This window comes from Herpailurus yagouaroundi, unplaced genomic scaffold (genome assembly GCF_014898765.1).
Source record: "Herpailurus yagouaroundi ecotype Mexico unplaced genomic scaffold, PumYag 252, whole genome shotgun sequence".
In the NCBI taxonomy this organism is placed as follows: Eukaryota; Metazoa; Chordata; class Mammalia; order Carnivora; family Felidae; genus Herpailurus; species Herpailurus yagouaroundi.
In genome coordinates, this window is record NW_024412469.1 from 522754 (window position 1) to 544296 (window position 21543).

The following is a 21543-nucleotide window of genomic DNA, read 5'->3' on the forward strand; positions in this document are numbered from 1 at the left end:
ACAAAGCTGTGGAAGAAAGGACAGGTATTAAAGCATACTTTATTTTCTTGTGATTACTATTTAATCAACATGTTTTAAAAATCATAAAAAGCATAGTTTTACAAAGTTTGTATAATATTCTTAAGAGCAACAAAAAGTTTGGGGTGCCTGGGTGGCTCAGTTGGTGAAGCATCTGACTCGATTTCAGCTCAGGTCATGATCTCACAGTTGGGAAGTTCAAGCCCCACGTGAGGCTCTGCACTTACAGCTCCAAGCTTCTTTGGATTCTCCCATCTTTCTTTCTCTCTGCCTCTCCCCCTGCTCTCTCATTCTCTCTCTCTGTCTCTCAAAAACAAACATTAAAAAAAAACAACAAGAAAAAGTTTGTTGAAGGAGAATGGGATTTAGATCATCAGAGTTGGAAACATGTCTCTGCTTCCTGCTCCTGTCCAGAAAACCTCTGTGCCTCATCTGTAAAATGGGGCTTAGAATAGCATACCTCTGTTCCAAGGATTGTAAATATATGTGCACACTTAAAGCAGCACTATGTGTTAGCAATTATAAAAAAGAGGAGAATGGAGACAAATGAACTATACATGGGGACTGGGTAGAATAATAGTTTAAAGTAAAAAATCAAAGTTCAAGCATGTTATTAAAAAATACAGATGTAAATAAAAGAAATAGCTAAGAATTGAAAATGGTTGCATCTGGGGAATATGAGCCAGGAATATGGTGGGCTAGGGCAGGCTGTTTATCCTCACAGTAAGCCATGAGTGTTAATTTTTTGGATTTTGTACATATATGGGAAAACTGAAAAAGCAGGATAAGCCTTTTGTTTGGATTTTAACCTGAACCACAAAGCATTGTATTATTTATTATAGAAATCTTTAAATTTATTCAGAGATTGAGAGAAAAGTATAACAAACCCATGCCCTAGCTTCAACCATTATGAACTCCTAGCCAGTGTTGTTTAATCTAAACCAGCATCCTCAGGCACCACTGGATTATTTTGAAGCAAGTCTCAAACCTTACCTCATCTCAACCAGTAAATGGTTTTATAGATGGCCTTAGTAGCTATGGTGGGTGCACTGCTCCCTTCAGAAAAAAAACAAAAAAATCACTAGCTGCAAGGAATGAATGCAGTTAGCTGATAACTTTTAGCAACAGCACTTAGATAGCTGCCGCAGTGTTTGAGCCAAGATCACGCTCTCCAGGCATCCTCCAATGAGTTAGTGTGTGTGACCTGGCAGTTTCTGCTCACTATGGGACCATGTGGTCAGTTTCTGTACAGGGCTCACTGTTGGACTAGTCAGCTTTGTCAGAGTTGTACCACATTCTGATGCTTTTCTTGCCCAACTCTCCTTTCTTCTTTCAAAGTGATGGATCAACATGGTCTAAGGGCTTTTGCTATCTAGTCCAACTCTCTCCATAGCTTTTAAAGGTTCACCTTCATCTTAACATCTCAGGGCATTCAGCTGGCAAAATAGCTGACAGGATTCTTTTTAAAGTGTATAAGAGAAGAACTAACATATCAGATCTCAGGCTGATATTCTTTAAAAGGTCTGTTTGTACGGTGGACCTTTGGCTGGTGTTTGAGAAATTCACTTTCAGGAGGATTCTTACCATTCTCTGACTTAAAAAAACAAACCCACTGTGTCTAAACTGCAGACAGTATGGTTTATACTGAACACCTGCTTCTGGGAGTCTGGAATTTTGGTACGTGCTAGGAATTGTGTGCTTATGTGACCAGCCCCTAATAAAAATCTTGAGTATTCTTTACTACACATCCCTGGTACATAATACTTCACACGTGTTGTCATAATTTGTTGCTGGAGGAATTAAGCATATTTTGTGTGATTCCACTGGGAGTGGATTCTGAGCTTGTACCTGATTTCTTCTGATTTCACCGCGTGTGCCTTTTTTCCTTTGCTGATTTTGCTTTGTATCCTTTCACTGCAGTAAATCATAGCCATGGAAACAACCTTGTGAAAAAGAGTCCTGTGAGTTTCCGTAGTAAATCACTGAATCTTGGGGACCCTAGCAAGCCAACAAATCCCACATGAAATTTGTAATGATTCATGAATATCAAATGACCAGTCAATAGGCTGGTCTTTTCAAAAAATATATTTAGGTTGTCCAAATAGGGATCAAAAGCAAAATAAATCTACCCATTGCATTTAATTGACAGGTTACGTTTCAACCTACAGATTTCACCCATTTTTCTCCCTTGCTAATTTATTTGCACAAGGCAAGTGACAGTTTATTCAGTTTTCAAAGTCTGGGCTTTCCTGATTACAACCCTGTAGTGGTATTTAACTTTTTTTTTCTGTTAATGTTAGTTTCCTGAAAGCTTATTAAAATTCCTTATTTGATAAGACTAGTTGAGAGATGATGTTTACTTACCTTTTGTAAGATACAGGGAGGCACATAATACCTGCTTCTTTCTCTTTTTTTATCTTAAGATTTCGGTGTTGTCATCCTGATCCATTTATTGTGAAATTTGCTATTAGCTTTTTTTTTTTAATTTTTTAAATGTTTTCATTTATTTTTGGAGGAGAGCGAGACAGCATGAGCAGGGGAAGCGGAGAGAGAGAGGGAGACGCAGAATTTGAAGCAGGCTCCAGGCTCTGAGCTGTCAGCACAGAGCTCCATGTGGGGCTCAAACTCACAAACTGTGAGATCATGACCTGAGCCAAAGTCAGATGCTTAACCGACTGAGCCACCCAGGCACCCTACTATTAGCTTTTAATGGTTCTACAGCTATTTATCTTTACCTGTATCCACTATTTTGTTGTCTTGCAAAAGGGATGATACCTCATTCTATCTTTCCCTCATTTACTAGCTATAATTCTTTCATAAAGAACTTTAACAAGCAATTGGTTCATATATAAAAGGATAAACTATTACTCCTGAACTTTTTGAGTGTTAAGAGTAAGTTCTTTATCATCCTCCAAAGGTTGGTCAACAAGATTAAAAATCTTAAGTGTCATTATGAATAGATTTTAACACCTGATTTAAAGCTCTTGGTGCCCAAATTGTCCCCTCTCTGGCCTGGGGAGGCTCCTTTGGGTTGATTTTCACACAACAGTTCTTGAGGGCTTTTTGCAAATAGGTACAGCAGGAGTCTCCAGCTCTTCTATTTCCTTCACAGGCCTGAATTCAGCCATTTCTTCGTGGAGTTCTAGTTCTTTTTAGAGATGGTATTTAGAGTGCATAGTCTGGGCTGCTCCATACTTGTTTAATCATATTTTTAGGTTTTCTGACTGGACACAGCTGGGAAATACTAAATATACCATAGTTTTATATTGATATTATTTCTAGTTAAATTTAAAGGGTTATACGTTAATCTCTTTAATCTTCCATTTATTATTTTTTCTCTTGAAAAGCATGGTTCCTAATAACACCATTGATTTGCTTTATCCTATTCATTGTAGTTTCAGAATAGGCAGTAGTAATATTGCAAACAATATGATTATTGGAAAGTTGGTGCTTTTGTTTTTTACTTTATGTCCTTGGGAAACAACCCTGTATGGGATGTGTACTGTTAATTTAGTGTTTTTAAAGTGATTCCTGTCTATGTATTTAAGCCACCATGCTTTTGATTTTAAGGAATTTCTTACATTTTTTTTATATTTTGCTTTTATAAAACATTACATGCTCTATAGGTAAATCTCCAAAACAAGATATATGAATAGAAGTGTCCATCCCGGTTTCTTCTATTTCTTACCTCTTTTTATAGTAACTATGTTTATTAGTTTTGGTTTATCCTTCTGTCTCAAAATAAACATATATACATATATATACACATACATACACTCACATCTATTTTTATATGTATACAAGTGTATTTTTATGTTTGTATTTCCACACACTTATTAGGTATAAAGTAGCACACTATAAACTTGTTTGCATCTTGCTTTTTTTTTTTTAAGTTACTATAGAGCTCTCCATATATATTATTTCACTGTAGACAATTCTGTTCCTTTTTATAGGAACATAATATTCCATTATGTAATTGTATCATGTTATTTCAAGTGGTTTTCTACTATGGACATTTGATTGTTTCTAGTCTTGCTATTATAGATAGTACATATATAAATAGGCTTCTGTATGTGTCCTTTTTTCTTTTTAATGTTTATTTCTGAAAGAGTGGGAATGGTGGAGGGGCAGAGATAGAGGGGACAGAGGATCCAAAGCAGGCTCTGCACTGACTGCAGAGAGCCTGATGTAGGGCTCAGACTCACAAACCATGAGATCATGACCTGAGCCAAAGTCAGATGCTCAACTGACTGAGCCACCAGGGCGTCCACCAATGTGTCCTTTCACAAGGATTTTTGTTATCTATGTTTGGGATGGATTCCTAGAAGTAGAATTCTGGATCAAAAGGTAAACATAGGCAATTTTGCTGGTTATTGCTAAATTTCTCTTTACAAGGGGACACTACTACTTTGTATTCCCATCAGCAATGTTTGAGAATACTTGTTTTCCCTCAACCTGTGAACAGACCATTATCAAACTTCACAAAATATTTTGAGGTATGATCATAAAGACAGGGAGCTATGTTGGGCTTTGACAATAGTCTTAGAGAAATGCAGGTCTTCACTAAGGAGGTACAATTACATTAAAGTAGTGTCAAAGGTATAGCATAAGGAGGACTTATTAACTGGATGAAGGCATTATAAGAGGAATCAGGGGTAATTCCTGAGTTTCTGGGAATATGAATAGTTTGCTCAGAGAATACCAAACATCAGATTATAGGATGGGAAATTCCATCTTGGTTGCCTTGAATTTGAAGTGCTTCTGAGATATCTGTTAGAAATGTAGTTGGATATGTGAGTCTGAAGAAAATTGGGATTATAGTAGAGTTTATGTGTTCCCATTCTGTTTACGCTAAGATGTCTGTAGATGAAGATGCTCAGGTAAATAGTAATAATATTTGAGTGTTTGGCATGCTCTTGATTTTGGTAAGGGTAGTTTTATGTGCCCCTTTCATGTTTGTGTTTATACACAGCATTGACTTAGCATCTTTTTGTGGCTGGAATTAGAAGTATACTTAATTTTCATGACTTACCTTCTATAGACTAGTAGTATATAGAGTATATGTATGTATAATTCTGTTATGAAATTGTACAAATTTATTCCATGGCAAATATAGCTTATATTCCCTTGCTGTGGTGTATGGGATGATTTATTTTGCCTTGTCTCTGATAAACATGATTTTATATACAAATTTGAAACTTTGGTCAAGTTTTCTACTTTAAAATATTTCCTTAGTATCTACTTTTGACAAACTTAGGCAAATGGAGAATTGCTTTGTCATTGAAATATGCTTTCTTCCTGTATTAAACATACAGAGATACATGATAATGTCATGATGTCAAAGTATAATTTTCACATTACAGCTGAAAAAGGAATCTCATCTAAAAGAATAGTTTTCTATTCTTATATGGTCTTAAGAATATTGAAGCAGGAAACAAGTTCACAAACTTCAAAATTAGAGAAGTCCTTAAAAAAATCTAGTTTAACTTCATTTTACAGGTTAGGAGAAATGTTGGTTATTTTTGTGACCAAACCATTGTGAAACAACATGAGTGTGTAAGCCCCAAGTGTTAGAGACTTCTAAATTTAGATTTGACCATTAACATTTTTTTAAATGTTTGTTTATTTTTGAGAGAGAGAGACAGAGCACAAGCAGGGGAGGGCAGAGAGAGAGACACACAGAATCCAAAGCAGGCTCCAGGCTCTGGGCTGTTTGCACGGAGCCCAGCACGGGGCTTGAACTCATGAACCATGAGATCATGACCTGAGCCAGAGTCTGACGCTTAACTGACTGAGCCACTCAGATGCCCCAAGATTTGACCATTAAAAAATGGGATTGAAATAGGAAGAGCAGAACCATAAACCTGATGTTGTAATTGTCAGTTTCTTTCTTTATGATTATTTCTGTGGGATAATAACAATATCTTAACTAACATTTACTTAGCCTATTATGTACTATTTTAAGCACTTTACAAGTCTTCTCATTTTAGTTCTCAAAACAACCACATGACGTACAGTTAGTTATCATTAAGCTACATTTTACACATGACAGAGTATTAGTAAGGGTACAGAATTTTCCCAGGGAGTCCCAATAGCAGGAAGCTAAAATGGGAATTTAAACTCAGCCAGTGAAGACACCAGGATGATAAAGGACTCAAAACCTTTTTCTGTAAGTTGAAGATATTTTTACTTAGAAGATTGAGGGTGGTGGGGACATTGAGACCATCAAATATTAAGTCTTCTGTGGATAGAGTATATGGATTCCTTCATGGAATTTGGGCATAGAATGAGTTCCAAAGCTTATGTTTGATCCAGTATCAAGTATGTTCTCCTTTTTATGTCAGAGCTATGTGAAGATAGAATGGCTTTTCTTAGGGTTAAAATTTACCCCCTTGGGGCACCTGGGTGGCTTGGTCAGTGAAGCAGTGGTCTCTTGGTTTCAGCTCAGGCTGTGACCTCACTATTCACAGGTTAGAGCCCTGCATCAGGCTTCACACTGAAGGTGCAGGGCCTGCTTGGGATTCTCTTTCTGTGCCTCCCCTGCTTGCACTCTCTCAAATAAACTTGAAAAAACAACAACAACAAAAAACTGCCCTCTCATCACAGTCCAAGCAGAGGTTACATGATTTTTTGGAAGGCTTGTGGTAGAAGGGAATTAAGGCAATAAGAAGGTAAATAGACAAGATCCACTTTGAGGCCCTTTGCTAATCCTGAGATTTTTGGATGATTAACTAAAGATCCCACCTAGAATTAATACCCATTTACTCCAAATGAGTTAAATATACTGAGAGTCATAGCCTTTCATAGTACTTGGTTTCTTCAGAAGAACCAAGGCTTTCTGCTAGAGATGCTTCCAATTTCAGACCCACTTACATTTTGAGCAGGCCACTCAGTTGGTTAAGGGTTAATGGTCTTTACTCTTAGTTTCTACCTTCTTAATATTGTCACAGTAGGCTATGCTACTTATTCTTGTATTCTTAGAGCACACTAGGTTATCAGACTCGAGCATGCTTTTCAGTTACTAAGAGGATTTGTGAAATCAATTGCTAGGCCTTATTCCCAGATTATCTGACTCATTAGATCCAAAGTAGAGCCCAAGAATTTGCATTTGTAGCATATTCCCAGACGATGTTGATTCTGTTGATCATACTTTGAGAAACACCATTATATTACAGTAGTTTGGCCTACCCAAAAGACTGAGCTTTACAGGAGTAGGAACCAGACATTACTCATTTCTTTGCCCCCTACTCCCCAGCAATACATAGGGGCAACCGGTCTTAATTTTATAGAAACCACTACAGACTGTTACATTGCTGTCTTTGGCCTTGTTGATACCAGAAGTTAGGACTGAAAATTTAGAAAACTTCTAAAGCTTTAGGTTCAGATCAGTTTTGTTTTTTATGTTAAGCTTACCATTAGAAGCACAAAATCAAGATTCTGCTAGAATTATTTCGCACAGTTCCACTCTCTGATATATACAAGTTTCTTTTTCTTTTTTTTTTTTTTTTCCCATTACTAGACCACATGGCTACATGTAAGAACTAGAATTTTACCTCTCTCTTCCTGGAAAAATGGAGGCTATTGAAATGTGCTAAGTTGTGTAAAGCAAACAGCAGATCTCAAACTGATTTCAAGTTCAGGAAGAGGTTCACATCTAGTCCCGTTAAAGTAATTTTTTTTTAACATTTATTTATTTTTGAGAGAGAGAGACACACAGAGCATGAGTGGAGGAGAGACAGAGAGAGAGAGACAGAGACAGAATCTGAAACAGGCTCCAGGCTCTGAGTTCTCAGCACAGAGCCTAAGGCAGGGCTCAAACTCACAAACCGTGAGATCATGACCTGAGCCAAAGTCAGACACTTAACTGACTGAGCCACCCAGGCACCCACTGTTAAAGTAATTCTTAAGTTTAGGTTAAAAAAATGGAATAAGAAGAACTTGTGTTTTTTACCTACCCCTACCCGCACCCCTCAAGCTAGCAAAGAATGTCTTACTAAAATTTTAGCAAGAACTTTATTCTGGCAATTAAAATCATGAAAAGATGTCATTTAAGTTAAATTAAGAATGATTTGATTCTTTATATGTTGCATATAGTTTTCGTCTTTGGTAGTAATCATAAGCAGCATTCTTTTTTTTTGTTTAATGTTTTTAATGTTTTTTTATTTATTTTTGAGAGCAAGGGAGAGACAGAGTGTGAGTGGGGAGGGGCAGAGAGAGGGAGACAGAATCTGTAGCAGGCTCCAGGCTCTGAGCTCTCAGCACAGAGCCTGACGTGGAGCTTGAACCCACGAACTGTGAGATCATGACCTGAGCCCAAGTCTGACGCTTAACTGACGAACCACCCAGGCCCCCCCATAAGCAACATTCTTATGTGATTCTTCTCTTTTTCTCTCCTCAGATACCCAGAAAGTGGTACTGTAGAAATAAATGTCAAGGATCTTCGACCACGAGCTAGAACGAATTTGAAATGGAATGAACTAAATATTGGTGATGTGGTAATGGTTAATTACTCTGTAGAAAATCCTAGTAACAGAGGATTTTGGTTTGATGCAGAAATTACTGCACTGAAGACCATCTCAAGAACCAAAAAAGAACTTCGTGTGAATATTATCTTAGGGTAAGATGCTCTACACTGATACCCTATAATTACTGAAGTAATCAAGGAATGTAATTCTTAGGTATTACTCACATGTTCCTCAGTAAAAAAGATGTAATCTATGAAAGATAAAAATTTACATACTAAAAGAGAACTATTTTATACAAATTCTTGAGATTTTTTTCTTTCCTTTTTTTTTTTTTTTTTTTTATAAGAATGGCCCTTAAATGTCTATCACTGCTTTAAGACTGGAGATACTATTTGAAGGCATCTTGGAAATAACTGAGTATTAGAGAAATCCTTGCTTACCTCACAGAGGATGTATGTTGATGTAGTAGCAGTGACTATCAGCCTAATCAGCTATCTGCAGTACTTGTAAGACTAGCTGAAATTTTCCTTCATAGTAATTTTCTTAAGTTTACAGAATTTAACAAGCTTAACGAAGAGAATTCAAAATGTAAAACGTCACCCAAAATGCCAAATTACTTAACCGCTATTTCCATCATTAATTCACTAATTTACTTTTTGAAAAGTCTCTTAAACTGTTTCTAGTTCTTATAATGTTTAAGTAAACAATCTTGGATTATGTATTTTGTGCTCTGCTTTTTTTGTAGAATAATTCTTAGAAGAACATTTCTGTTGAGCAGTGGGGATTCTAGAATGACCCTGGCAGTTGTGCGTGTGTGTGTGTGTGTGTGTGTGTGTGTGTGTGTGTATATAAATATGTATGTATTTATATATGAAGCAGCCACACTAATGCTTGTCAAATTCTGATTAACAGAATTATTATATATAATATATATTGGATAGATAATAATTTATATGTTAAATATAATGGCTGTGTTCTATCTTGTAACAAATCTGAGGTCAAGCATCTGCTTATGATTAGTAATACAAAGTAGGAGTCTATAAACTATAGCCTACTGGCTACCTGATTTTAGGAAAATAGTTCTTGGAATGCCTATCCATTTGCACATGATCTATGGCTGTTTTTGTATTGAAAAACATTGTTCAATGATTGCAATGCATACCATTACAGTAATATGTACTGAAAATATAAGACTCCCTGGCTTGCAAAATCTAAAGTACTTACTTTCTGACTCTTGATGAAAAAGTTTGCTGACTCTTACAATAAAGAAAAATAATGTGAGGTGCTGATAATAACTTACACTTTAGAAAATGGTTTCTGAACTTTCTACAAACAGAATCACACTTCCAGGTAAAGATGTAACTCACAGACTTCCAAGCAGCTTGAAATTCTGATAAGGATGTAAATCATGAAGAAAAAGAAAAGGCATCTATATAAATTGGTTATATAGGGAGCCTCATAATGTACTTGAGTACAGGAAGTACAAAAACAGCATGTATACGTAATAGGAAGAGGTAACAGTACTCATAGTATAGAGTAAAAAAAAAAACAACAACAAAAAAAACCAGCTCACTATTTAAAAAGTTTTCCCTTAGTGATTCTGAAGTACAGTTAGAGTGGAGCACCCTGGCTTTAGGGACTAGAACTACAATTGAGTGGAAATTATAGATAGGCAAACAATTAGAACAATTATGTGATGCCTCTCCCAGTAGTGCAACATGCTGTCCTGTAACACGTTATGTTCTGTCATTTAAGGTTTTTTAAAAAAATTTTTTATTTAAAATTTATTTTATTACATTTACTTATTTTTGAGAGATAGTGAGAGCATGAGCAGGGGAGGGGCAGAGAGAGTGGGAGACACACAATCTGAAGCAGGCTCCAAGCTCTGAGGAAGCATTCAGCACAGAATCCGACGCAGGGCTCAAACCCACGAACCATGAGATCATGACCTGAGCCAAAGTCAGACACTTAACTGACTGAGCCACCCAGGCGCCCCTGTCATTTAAGTATTTACTAGATGTGTTAGGAACATGAGAGCCAAAAAGGAGCCAGTGTGGTATGTGGCTTGTGGATAGAATTTTTTTTTCCCCGTGTTTAAAAGTCTTTTCTCATTACTAGAAAGAGTGGATAAAAAATCAGAATGAAGGTATAAATGTATTCTGACGTTGATAGTTTGGAGCTGTTCCAAACTTTGCTGTTGTGACATTATCCCCGTGTTCTGGTGCTTATGTGCATTAATTTCTGTGGGACGCATCTTGTCTAGAAGTAGAATTGCTGGATTGTAAAACCTGTACATCTTTAATAGCTAGGACCAAATATTTAAGGGGCTGTATCACATTACACTTCTACAGCAGTATTAGAGGTCTCACTGCTCTGCATTCTCATCCACACTTAATTTTGTTAGACTTGAATTTTTGCTAATCAGGTGGGTGTAGAATAAAATAGTATATCATTATGGTTTTGATTTGTATTTCCTTGACTACTAAGGAGATTGATAACCTTATGTTTATTGTCAATTTAGATATCTTTTGTGAGGACTCTGTTCCAAACATAAATGTTTTGTTGTTACTAGGCAGTCTGTTATTAGGTAGTCTTATTACTGATTTTTTTATATTACTAATTTTTTAGGAGTTCTAATTGGGGGGCTTGGTCATTTCAGTTATGTGTAGAGAAAATATCTTTTATAGCTTTTTTCATGTTATGAATAATATTCTTAACCTTAAAACTATCTGAGGTGATGGAAGTTAACTTTTTGTGGTAATCATTTGTCAGTATATGTATCTATCAAATCATTATGGTGTATAGTTACACAGTATATGTCAATTACATCTCAATAAAACATGGCATTGGCAGGGGAAAAACTTTTTCTGCCCAGAATGCATTATTATTTTAAGCAGCTTTGTGGTTTTATCTTTCTTTAGTAGGCCTTTAATCCATTTGAAGTAGGTTTTTGTGTACAGTGTGAGGGTTTGACTTACCTTGATATATATGGATAATCATTTTTCCTCGCATCATTTATTAAAAAGCCCATTTTGGGGGGCACCTGGGCGGCTCAGTTGGTTGGGTGTCTGACTTCAGCTCAGGACATGATCTTACAGTTCGTGGGTTCGAGCCCTGCATGGGGTTCTGTGCTGACAGCTCAGAGCCTGTAACCTGCTTTAGATTCTGTCTCCCTCTCTCTGCCCCTCCCCCACTTGCATTCTGTCTCTGTCTCTCAAAAAATGAATAAACATTAAAAAAAAAATGAAGGGGTGTCTGGGTGGCTCAGTCAGTTGGGCATCTGACTTCAGCTTAGGTCATGATCTCACCGTTTGTGAGTTTGAGCTCTGCTGACAGCTCAGAGCCTGCTTCAGATCCTGTGTCTCCCTCTCTCTCTGCCCCTCCTCTGCTTGTTCTCTCTCTCTATCAGTAATGAAAAAAAATTTTTTTGACAATTAAAAAAAATAAAAAGCCCATTTTTGAGGGAGAGAGGCTAAAATAAAACCCACTTTTCCCTCACTGATTTTCAGTATCCCCTCATATCAAGTGACTATATTTGATGCATCCATCTGATGTCTGTTCTATACCATGGGTCTATGTTGTGTGTCCTGATAGCAGTTCCACACTTTAATGATATGATACAACAGGGCTTCCTACCTTGCTCTTCAGTAGTTCTCTATTTTCTTAGGTCTGTGTGCTTTTATTTGAATTTTCCAAGTCATCTTGGTAATTTAAACATAAAAACCATTGGGAATTTAATACGTATTGTGTTGACTCTAATCCATGAATGTGTCTGTTCTCCATTTATTTAGGTCTTTAATGTGTTTTTCTCATGTTTTTATTAGGTTGAACCACATAAAATGTCTTTGTAGGTTCAAAATAATTGAATGTTGGCAGTTTTATGGTAGATCCTGATTTAATGCCGTCCAGAGATCTGATCTTATATGGGTGTCTGTTATCCTTATTTAACTTCAGGTACTACTTGTTATTCCTGTAAATGGTATTTTTATTTCATTTTCCTTTATTAGTGGTATACAAGTAACCTTTGATCTTGGATCTAGTAGCCTTACTAGATTTATTAGTTTTAATTTACATGCCGATTTTTTGGGGAATCTTTATTATAATCATCATGTGTGAATTATGACATTTTTGTTTTTTGATTTCTTTTATTCACCAACTGCATTTAGTATGTTGTTGAAAGGAAGTGATGATAGCAGGCATCTTTTTTATCCTTTATCTCTATAAAAAAAACTTTCAAAATCTCACCAATATCTATAGTGTTTGACATAAGTATTTTGTGGATACTTTGTGTGGGATTTTTGCATTGTGTTAATGACTAAAATTTGCATGTTAGTTTTCCTATTTAACTGTCCTTCACAAATTATTCAGATTTTATAAAATAATGAGAATATTCTTTATCTTATGGTGGAGTTTTGTTTCCTTTTCTTGAATGGTATAACTTCTCACTAAAGCCTTCTTTGTGGGAAGGATTTTTTTTTTTTTTAATTTTTTTTTTTTCAGCGTTTATTTATTTTTGGGACAGAGAGAGACAGAGCATGAACGGCGGAGGGGCAGAGAGAGAGGGAGACACAGAATCGGAAACAGGCTCCAGGCTCTGAGCCATCAGCCCAGAGCCTGACGCGGGGCTCGAACTCCCGGACCGCGAGATCGTAACCTGGCTGAAGTCGGACGCTTAACCGACTGCGCCACCCAGGCGCCCTGTGGGAAGGATTTTTATAATTGGTTAATTTCTATAATGATCATAGGGCAATCCAGATTTTCTACTTCTTGAAATAGAATTTTTTTTTTTTTTAAGGAACTTGATTTTATCTAAATTTTATTTAAACTTCAGCTTTGATACTCTCTATTGTATTGAAGGTGCAAAGGAAGTAGTAAATATAGGACATGATTTTTAATCTGCCTTGGATATTTGATAAGGGAACTCGGAGTTAAAGTTCATGCTTGTTTCTATTTTTAATCTGTGACTACTAAAAAGTGAATATGCTTAAACTGTCTAGCGATCAAATTCTATTTTTAGCTTATCATTTTCTGTTTATATTTTAGCTTTGAAAAAAATTCAGAACAAAAGTTTAGGAGTTTTAAGTCCATTTTTCAAAATACTTTGTTCAGTTTCTATTGTGATGCATATTCATTTAATACCACATGAAGTTATATTAGTTTAGGTATTTATAAGTAGAATTTGAGGGGCACCTGGGTGGCTCAGACCGTTAAGTGTCCAACACTTGGTTTTGGCTCAGGTCCTGATCTCAGAGTTTGTAAGATTGAGCCCAGAGATAGGCTTGTGCCCTGACAGCACCGAGCCTGCTTGGGATTCTCTCTCTCTCCCTACCCCTATACCCCTCCCCTGCCCCTCCTCCACTCGTGCGCATGTGTGCTCTCTCTCAAATTTTTTTAACAAAAACTTAGCCTTTAAAGACAAAAAAGTAGAATTTGAATCCTATAGGAAGAAAATCCTTTATCTAAAGCTAAAGTAAGCTATGGATGTACTTTATTTTCAGTGTCCTTTTTCTAGGGCTTTTTACTTACTAAATTTTATCCAACTCGTTTATCATCACATCTCTTTAGTGGTATTCTTATTATTGTACCATTCTTACACACTATAATTTTGGTGTCCATATCAAGTTATAAATCAAAGTTTACTGTATTTTAACCATATTGGCCTCTTTGTGGTGCTTAATCATATAAACATGCTTCTGCTTCAGAGCCCTTGCCATTTGCTGTTCCTCTGCCTGGTCTGCTCCACGCATATCCTTATTTGGCTTGCTCTGTGTCTTGTCTTGGTTGTTTGTTCAGACATCACTTCAAAAGAAGCCTTTAATGTTGTATAACATTACATATGTACATGCAGGGCATTGAATTGTTTCCTTACGCTTTCTTTGTGGTATTGATTATCACCTGAGATTTCTCTCTCTTGCCCTACTTGTAATAGTTTCCTGTTGTTGCTGCAACAAATTCATAAATTTGATGGCTTAAATAGTAAAACTTACCATTTTATAGTTCTGTAAGTCAGAAGTCTTATATGGATTTCACTGGACTAAAAGTGTCAGCAGAGATGTGTCACTTTTTGGAGAATCTAAGGGAGAATCTGTTTCCTTGCCTTTTCCAGATTTTACAGGCCTCCCAATGCCTTGGCCCATGGCCTACTTCTCCCATTTTAACGTTGCATATCTCTGACTCACTTCCCTCTTCTACTTTTAAGTTCCCCTGTAATTACCTTGGGCCTACCTGGTTAATCCTATTTCAAGGTAATTAACTTAATCATGTCTACAAAATTCTCTTTTGCCATGTAGTATAACATTCACATGTTCCCGTACTTAGGGCATAGATATCTTTGGCACCCATTATTCTGCCTGTCATACCACTGAAATGTTAGTGCCTTGACTTTTGTTGGCTACTGTGTGCCAGGCCCTGTTCTAGGCATTAGTTATAATGAATATTAAGTAAATAGAGTATTTCATAGAATTGGAGATTAATGGTTTTCTTTATTTTACCATCTCAAATTAAAATATCTTGCTATTGGACCAAAGTTGGGTTCTTTAAGAGATTGAGTTTGAGTTTGCATCTACAAACCTGCATGAATCCTACCTTGTGGTTCAGTTCCTGGGATACTTTTTCTCCTTATACCCACTGATAACATTGAAATAGTCATGTTTATTTTTTATCTCTACCTGCTAGGTGATTTATTTACCATTTATCTTAAACTGTGAGAAGAGCCGTTTGGTGTCCTAGCTTTATTTGAGGGTGTTTCTCAGACGTCTCATCTCAAATTTTTTTCTTTTTTATGATGTTATAAAAGTGTGTGCCTTATAGTTGTCTTCCATTTAGAGTCCTAACTCTGGGAGTTCTTCTTAGACTACCCCATTGCAGGCCAGTTCTTTTTTGGTAGTACACAAAATAATGTATTTTATAATTGGTGGTTTATTAGATTCAGTTTTGGCTTCATCAGTTTTGTTCAGAGGAAATCGGTATGGTAAGCCTTCAACTGAAATGATAGATAAATGAAAAGGTGATTCTAGTTTTGAATCTGTTTTTGTGGTATTTATTGTACCACCTAATGAAATACATGGAAGGTTTCTGTTTCCAGGTAGGATGGAATAGCTGGCAGTAGATTAGCATTTTTACCTAAAACTAGAAGAGCCAGCTCAAATAACATTATCATCTGTTATGTTAATGACAGCAGAGAGGTAAGGAGAACTACCAGAGCCGATGACTCTGGAATGGGAAGAACCTTAGAAAGCAGTTGGTTTTTGTAGTTGCTTTTTGCCCTGGGAACCCTTGCTAATAATTATGGATGTAGAGCAGATCTAGTTGAAAGCAGCTGGGGGCAGGGTGGAGACTGAGCTTTTGGCAGATGTTGGGGATGTTTCACGCATATGGCCTGTTTTCCTCACATGACTTTTGCTAAATACTGGGGTTTTGCTGGGCAGGAGGCTAAAAATGTAAGTAAAAAGCACAGTGGAGTTTTCAGTAGTCTTCGAAGGCAAACAGATTTTGTGATCACTGGGTGAAATGGTCCCACAGAGTATACAAAAGGCTCTTAGTTGAAAACTGGATGGCTAAGACAAATATGTAGACTACATTTTGTAAACAGGCCTTGCCTCAGCATAGTTGCTGAATAAAATGTTAAATCACCACAGTATCTTCCCAGCACGAGGAAGATTGGTCTGAAGCCTCCTCTAATGTTTTATACTTATATTGTTGAATATTTTTGTTTGGTTTGATAACATCTTTATCTCGGCTTCATTTTTTATAATATGTTTTCATTAGAACTGTATTTCTAAGTTGAGAAATTTTTTGTCCGTGTTTTCAGATGCTGTTCCATTATGTTCTAGCTTACATTGTTTCTGATGAAACTTGGCTCATATTCCTTTTGTTTTTATCTTTAGTTTTCAGCAGCATTATTGCAATATGCGATTGTATTTTCTTTATATTTATCTTGCCATGGAACCAAAAGTATGCTACCAAAAGATAGGGCCACATAATCAAAAACCAGAAGAAAAATCAATAATAAAAATGGACCCATAGGTGATACTGATAATTCAGGTTATCAAACAGGATTTTAGAATAATTATGATTAATATGCTCAAGAAAATAAATGAAGATGGAGAATTTCAACTGAGAATTGGAATCTATAAAAAAATCACTGGGAATCTATAAGATAATTACTCTAGAACTGAAAAATACAGTATCTGAAACTAAGACTTCATTAGATTGGCTTAATAGCAGAAGATAGGAGTAGTGATAGGCAAGTCAGTGAAAAATATCAAAACTGAAACATGGAAAAAAATTATGAGAAACAACACAGAAAAGACTGTCGGACACATGGGACCTGGCAAAAGGTATGCATTACATCTATTTGTTGTTCCCAAAGAAGAGAAGGGTGAAAACAATATTTGAAAAACTAATAACTAGAATTTCCAGGAATGGGAGAAGATAGTCCAAATTGAAGCCCTGTGAACCCTAACCAGGATAAATACAAAGAACACACTGTGGCATATTGCAATAATGCTGCTGAAAACTAAAGATAAAAACGAATATGAGCTGAGTTTTCATCAGAAACGATGTAAGCTAGAACACAATGGAACAACATATGAGAACACTGTAAAATATGTTAGAAATATATTTCTAATGAAAATAGATTACAAAAATGAAGCAAGATAAAGATGTTATCAAACCAAACCTAAGAATCCAAACTCTTTTGCACTGCTAGTGGGAATGCAAAATGGTGCAGCCGTTCTGGAAAACAGATGGAGGTTCCTCAAAAAATTAAAAATAGAACTACTCTACGACCCAGCAATCGCACTACTAGGATACAGGTGTACTGTTTCAGAGGAGCACATGCCACCCCAAGGTTTATAGCAGCACTGTCGACAATAGCCAAAATATGAAAAGAGTACAAATGTCCATTGACAGATGAATGGATAAAGAAGATGTGGTACATATTACTTAGCAATCAAAAAGAATGAAATCTTGCCATTTGCAACAACATGGATGGAACTAGAGTATATTATCCTAAGTGAAATTAGTCAGAGAAAGACAAATATCATATGACTTTACGCATATGAGGACTTCAAGATACAAAACAGATGAACATAGGGGAAGGGAAGCAAAAATAATATAAAAACAGGGAGGGGGACAAAACATAAAAGATTCTTAAATACAGAGAACAAACTGAGGGTTGCTGGAGGGGTTGTGGGTGGGGGGATGGGCTAAATGACAAGGGGCATTAAGGAGACACTTGTTGGGATGAGCACTGGGTGTTATATATAGTGGATGAATCACTGGATTCTACTCCTGAAATCATTATTGCACTATATGCTAACTAACTTGAATGTAAATTTTAAAATAAATTTTTTAAAAAATCCTAGGAAAAAAAAAAGACATTAAAAAAAAAAAAAAAACCGGGGCGCCTGGGTGGCGCAGTCAGTTAAGCGTCCGACTTCAGCCAGGTCACGATCTCGCGGTCCGTGAGTTCGAGCCCCGCGTCAGGCTCTGGGCTGATGGTTCAGAGCCTGGAGCCTGTTTCCCATTCTGTGTCTCCCTGTCTCTCTGCCCCTCCCCGTTCATGCTCTGTCTCTCTCTGTCCCAAAAATAAATAAAACGTTGAAAAAAAAAACCAAAAAACCTAAGAATCCAATACCAACATACTACACTAAAAGAAATACTAAAGAGACATGAAATACAGGAAAGAAAAAACATAGGAAGGGTAACTGTATGAGTAAGTTCAAATAAACTATTCACAACACACAATAATAGTGAAGTTTAAAATATGTGTAAAATGAAATACATGACAACCACAAAAGATGGAAGTTGGTAAATGAAGCTATGAAATTCTTATATGATCAGAGAAGTAGTGAGAACTTAAAAGTAGATTGATTTTTACCTGGTATATTTTCTAAGAGCCACCACATTAAAGAAATATTTTAATACATAATTAAATATTAAAATATTAGCAAATAGGGTAAAATGGAATAATTATTAGAATAATTCAAAAGAAAGCAATCAAGAAGAGTAAAAGAAACAAAAAGGTAGAGAAAATAGAAAACAAATAGTAAAATGGTAGAAACAAACCCAGATATGTCAGCCATTATATTAACTATATGTGAGCTAAATATTAAAGATCAACAGAGGAGATAAAAACAAAACCCATATGCTGCTTATAAGAAAGACTCCTTAAATATGAAGTCACACAAGTTGAAATTACAAGGATAGATGAAATTCTAGAAAGATGACAACAGCATAGATTTTTAATCTCCCTAGATATTCTTATACAAACATAGAACAACTAAAATATCTAACCCGAAAGTCATGGGCAACATTTATAACCATTCAGGGAATTGTGGTATCCCTTACAAACACCAAAATAGCTGGTGGGATAAATAACTGATAGCTATGAGACCTGTGTGGTATCAGCCGTACAAGAGGTAGGAGAGGGTAACTATAGCATATGTGATGAACCCAAGCACACTGAAATAATAAAACTAGTTCAGCAAGCTGTTTTGAGAATAACAGTTATGGTGTTCATCTTTCAAAATAACCTGCAGTGATTCCTGCTTCCTGGTATACCACTTCTAAGAACTATTAACAGTTTTACCAAAAAATGAACTGGATTTGATTAAGCATTCTAAATGCAAGGGTTGGCCATTGTTTTGTGCAAAGGGCCAGATGGTAGCTTTAACCTTTGGCGGCCAAGTGGTCTCCACCATCACAACTATTCTGCCACTATAGTACGAAATGAACTATAGAGAATGCATAAATGAGTAGTTTTTCCAGTAGAACTTTATTTATAAAAATAGGCGGCAGACTAGGGTTTTTTGACCTCTACTCTGGATCCAACTATTAACTTACTAGAAATACAAATGATGGGGAAAAAACCTATTTAAACTACACTTTGGGAATGCACATGTCAAAATCAAGTCTGCGGGGAAACTCTATAGGACAAATGATAGCAGTTCTTCAACAAATTGTAAGCAAGAAAAAGATTGCATGGAAATTGATAGGTTAGAATCTTTAAAGCACAGGTAGAACTATATATATCATATGCTTAGGCAGATAGGTGATAAGACTAAGAAAATTAAGGTAAATAAAACTCTTGAAAGGGAATAATGAGATTGGGAGGGAGCATGTCAAGTGCTTCTGAGGTAAACAGTTCTATTTCCTGTCATGATTGATGACTGCAAGAATGTATAGCTTATAATTGGCTATACTACACATTTGTCTATGCAGTTTTCTGCATTTGTGAATATTTGACATTAAAAGTTTTAAAAGGTGAAAGAATAGAAAAAGTTACCAAGCAAATTCTAACCAAAAAAAGTACACTTTTGATATAGAATGCGTTACAGAGATACAGAGCCATTTTATGACAGTTTAAGAATCCTAAATCTCTGTGTACCCAATAACAAAACTTCAAAAATATAAACCAAAGTTGACATGTTAAAAGGAGAAATCCACATATAAATCCGTAGTCACAGCCAGAAAGTTTGAAGAAGCTTATGCAAACAGGTATAAACTGTGTCTATGAGGAGTATGGCTTGGTATCTGAAGGACTTTTCTTTTTAATAAAAGGTCAACTTTTTACCCAGAAACTTACTGTATTTACTGGAAATATATTTAAATCTTTTATTTTGATTGATAGAGTATCATTTTATCTAGTATTTAATTTATAAGAAAACTGTCTTGTTCCTAGATAATCTAGGTGAAGTCTATAAATTTTTTTCCTAATATTCCACTAAAGTTACACTTAATTTTGAATGGTAACTAGTCACTATTTGACTTTTCCTGCCATTGGAAAGCTCAAAGTGATTGGAATAGCTATAGTCCCAATTTGTAAATAGACAAAGTTCAGTGGGTTTCCTAAATGACTCTTAATTATTTGTATATGATTTAGATTTTGCTGGCAGAAGTTAACTTTTCTTCTTTTTTTAAACAGGGGTTCTGAAGGAAAATTAAATGACTGCCAGATAAGATTCGTAAATGAAATCTTTAAGATCGAGAAACCTGGAGCACATCCCCTCTCACTGGCAGATGGAAAGTTTTTAAGTATGAATTTTTCTTATGGATTTAGATTACATATATTGTACTTGATTGGTATTTTAACCACCCAGGGAATAACTTTCGAGAAAGTATAAAGCTGCTGCAGATCATACAAATTTATTTTCATGACCATAGTTTTGATCTAAGATCCTTTCTGGTTTAGTGAATTTTTCTCAAATGATAAGATTTGTTTTTAAAAAAACAGATTTTTTTTCTCACCTTGGCATTTTATTGCCATTTTCTTGTTTTGTTTATTATAAATCTGTCCAAATAACATTTCAGTAATTTTGTGGCTACCTAGATTGATTTTTAATAATGAGACTTATTTTCATATGAGTAGAGCCTGACAGTAATGATGGTTAAACTTTGAATTTCTGGGAGTTAATAAATGAGGTTTAAATAATCATGAGAATATTAGGACGTAGCCCTACCTTTTCACTGTGCATATTGTATTTGCTTAATATCATACAGCTGGTTGGTAACAAAGGTAGGGCAAGATTTTAGGTCTTTTAATTCATGATTGAATTGCTATCTTTCCAAATAGATTACTGTTTCATACTTTCTTAATTCTGAATTTTTTGTGGGAAGCAATTTATTGGCTTTATGCCACATGTCAATGTCTAGTATTTTTTGTTTGTTTTTTAAGATTTAAGTAATCTCTACACCTAACGTGGGGCTCAAACTTACAACCCTGAGATCAAGAGTTGAATGCTGTATCTACTGAGCCAGGTGCCCCCAATTTCTAGTATATTTTAGAAAAATAAAGTTTTTAGGCAGACTAAAACGTTCTGCCTAACCTCTTCTTACCACAATTGTGCAAGATTACAGCAAGATAAGACCTTTAACAGATCAGCAAATAGACTTTTATGTTACCAGTCTAAGCCATTCTCATTTTTTGAGACTGCAATGTTGATGTATCTAGATTTGAATTAAGAACCTTTACGGGGCGCCTGGGTGGCGCAGTCGGTTAAGCGTCCGACTTCAGCCAGGTCACAATCTCGCGGTCCTTGAGTTCGAGCCCCGCGTC

General features: G+C 35.9%; 1 protein-coding gene across 2 annotated transcripts in view; it reads left to right on the top strand.

Moving 5' to 3' along the window:
* Positions 1–21543, top strand: part of UHRF2 (ubiquitin like with PHD and ring finger domains 2) — an 80489-nt gene that overhangs the window by 28819 nt on the left and 30127 nt on the right. For both annotated transcript variants that reach the window (XM_040460874.1, XM_040460873.1), the window contains exons 4-5: positions 8417–8635; positions 20413–20522. In XM_040460874.1, coding sequence (XP_040316808.1) covers positions 8417–8635; positions 20413–20522 — 329 coding nt within the window. The remainder of the gene's footprint in view (positions 1–8416; positions 8636–20412; positions 20523–21543) is intronic.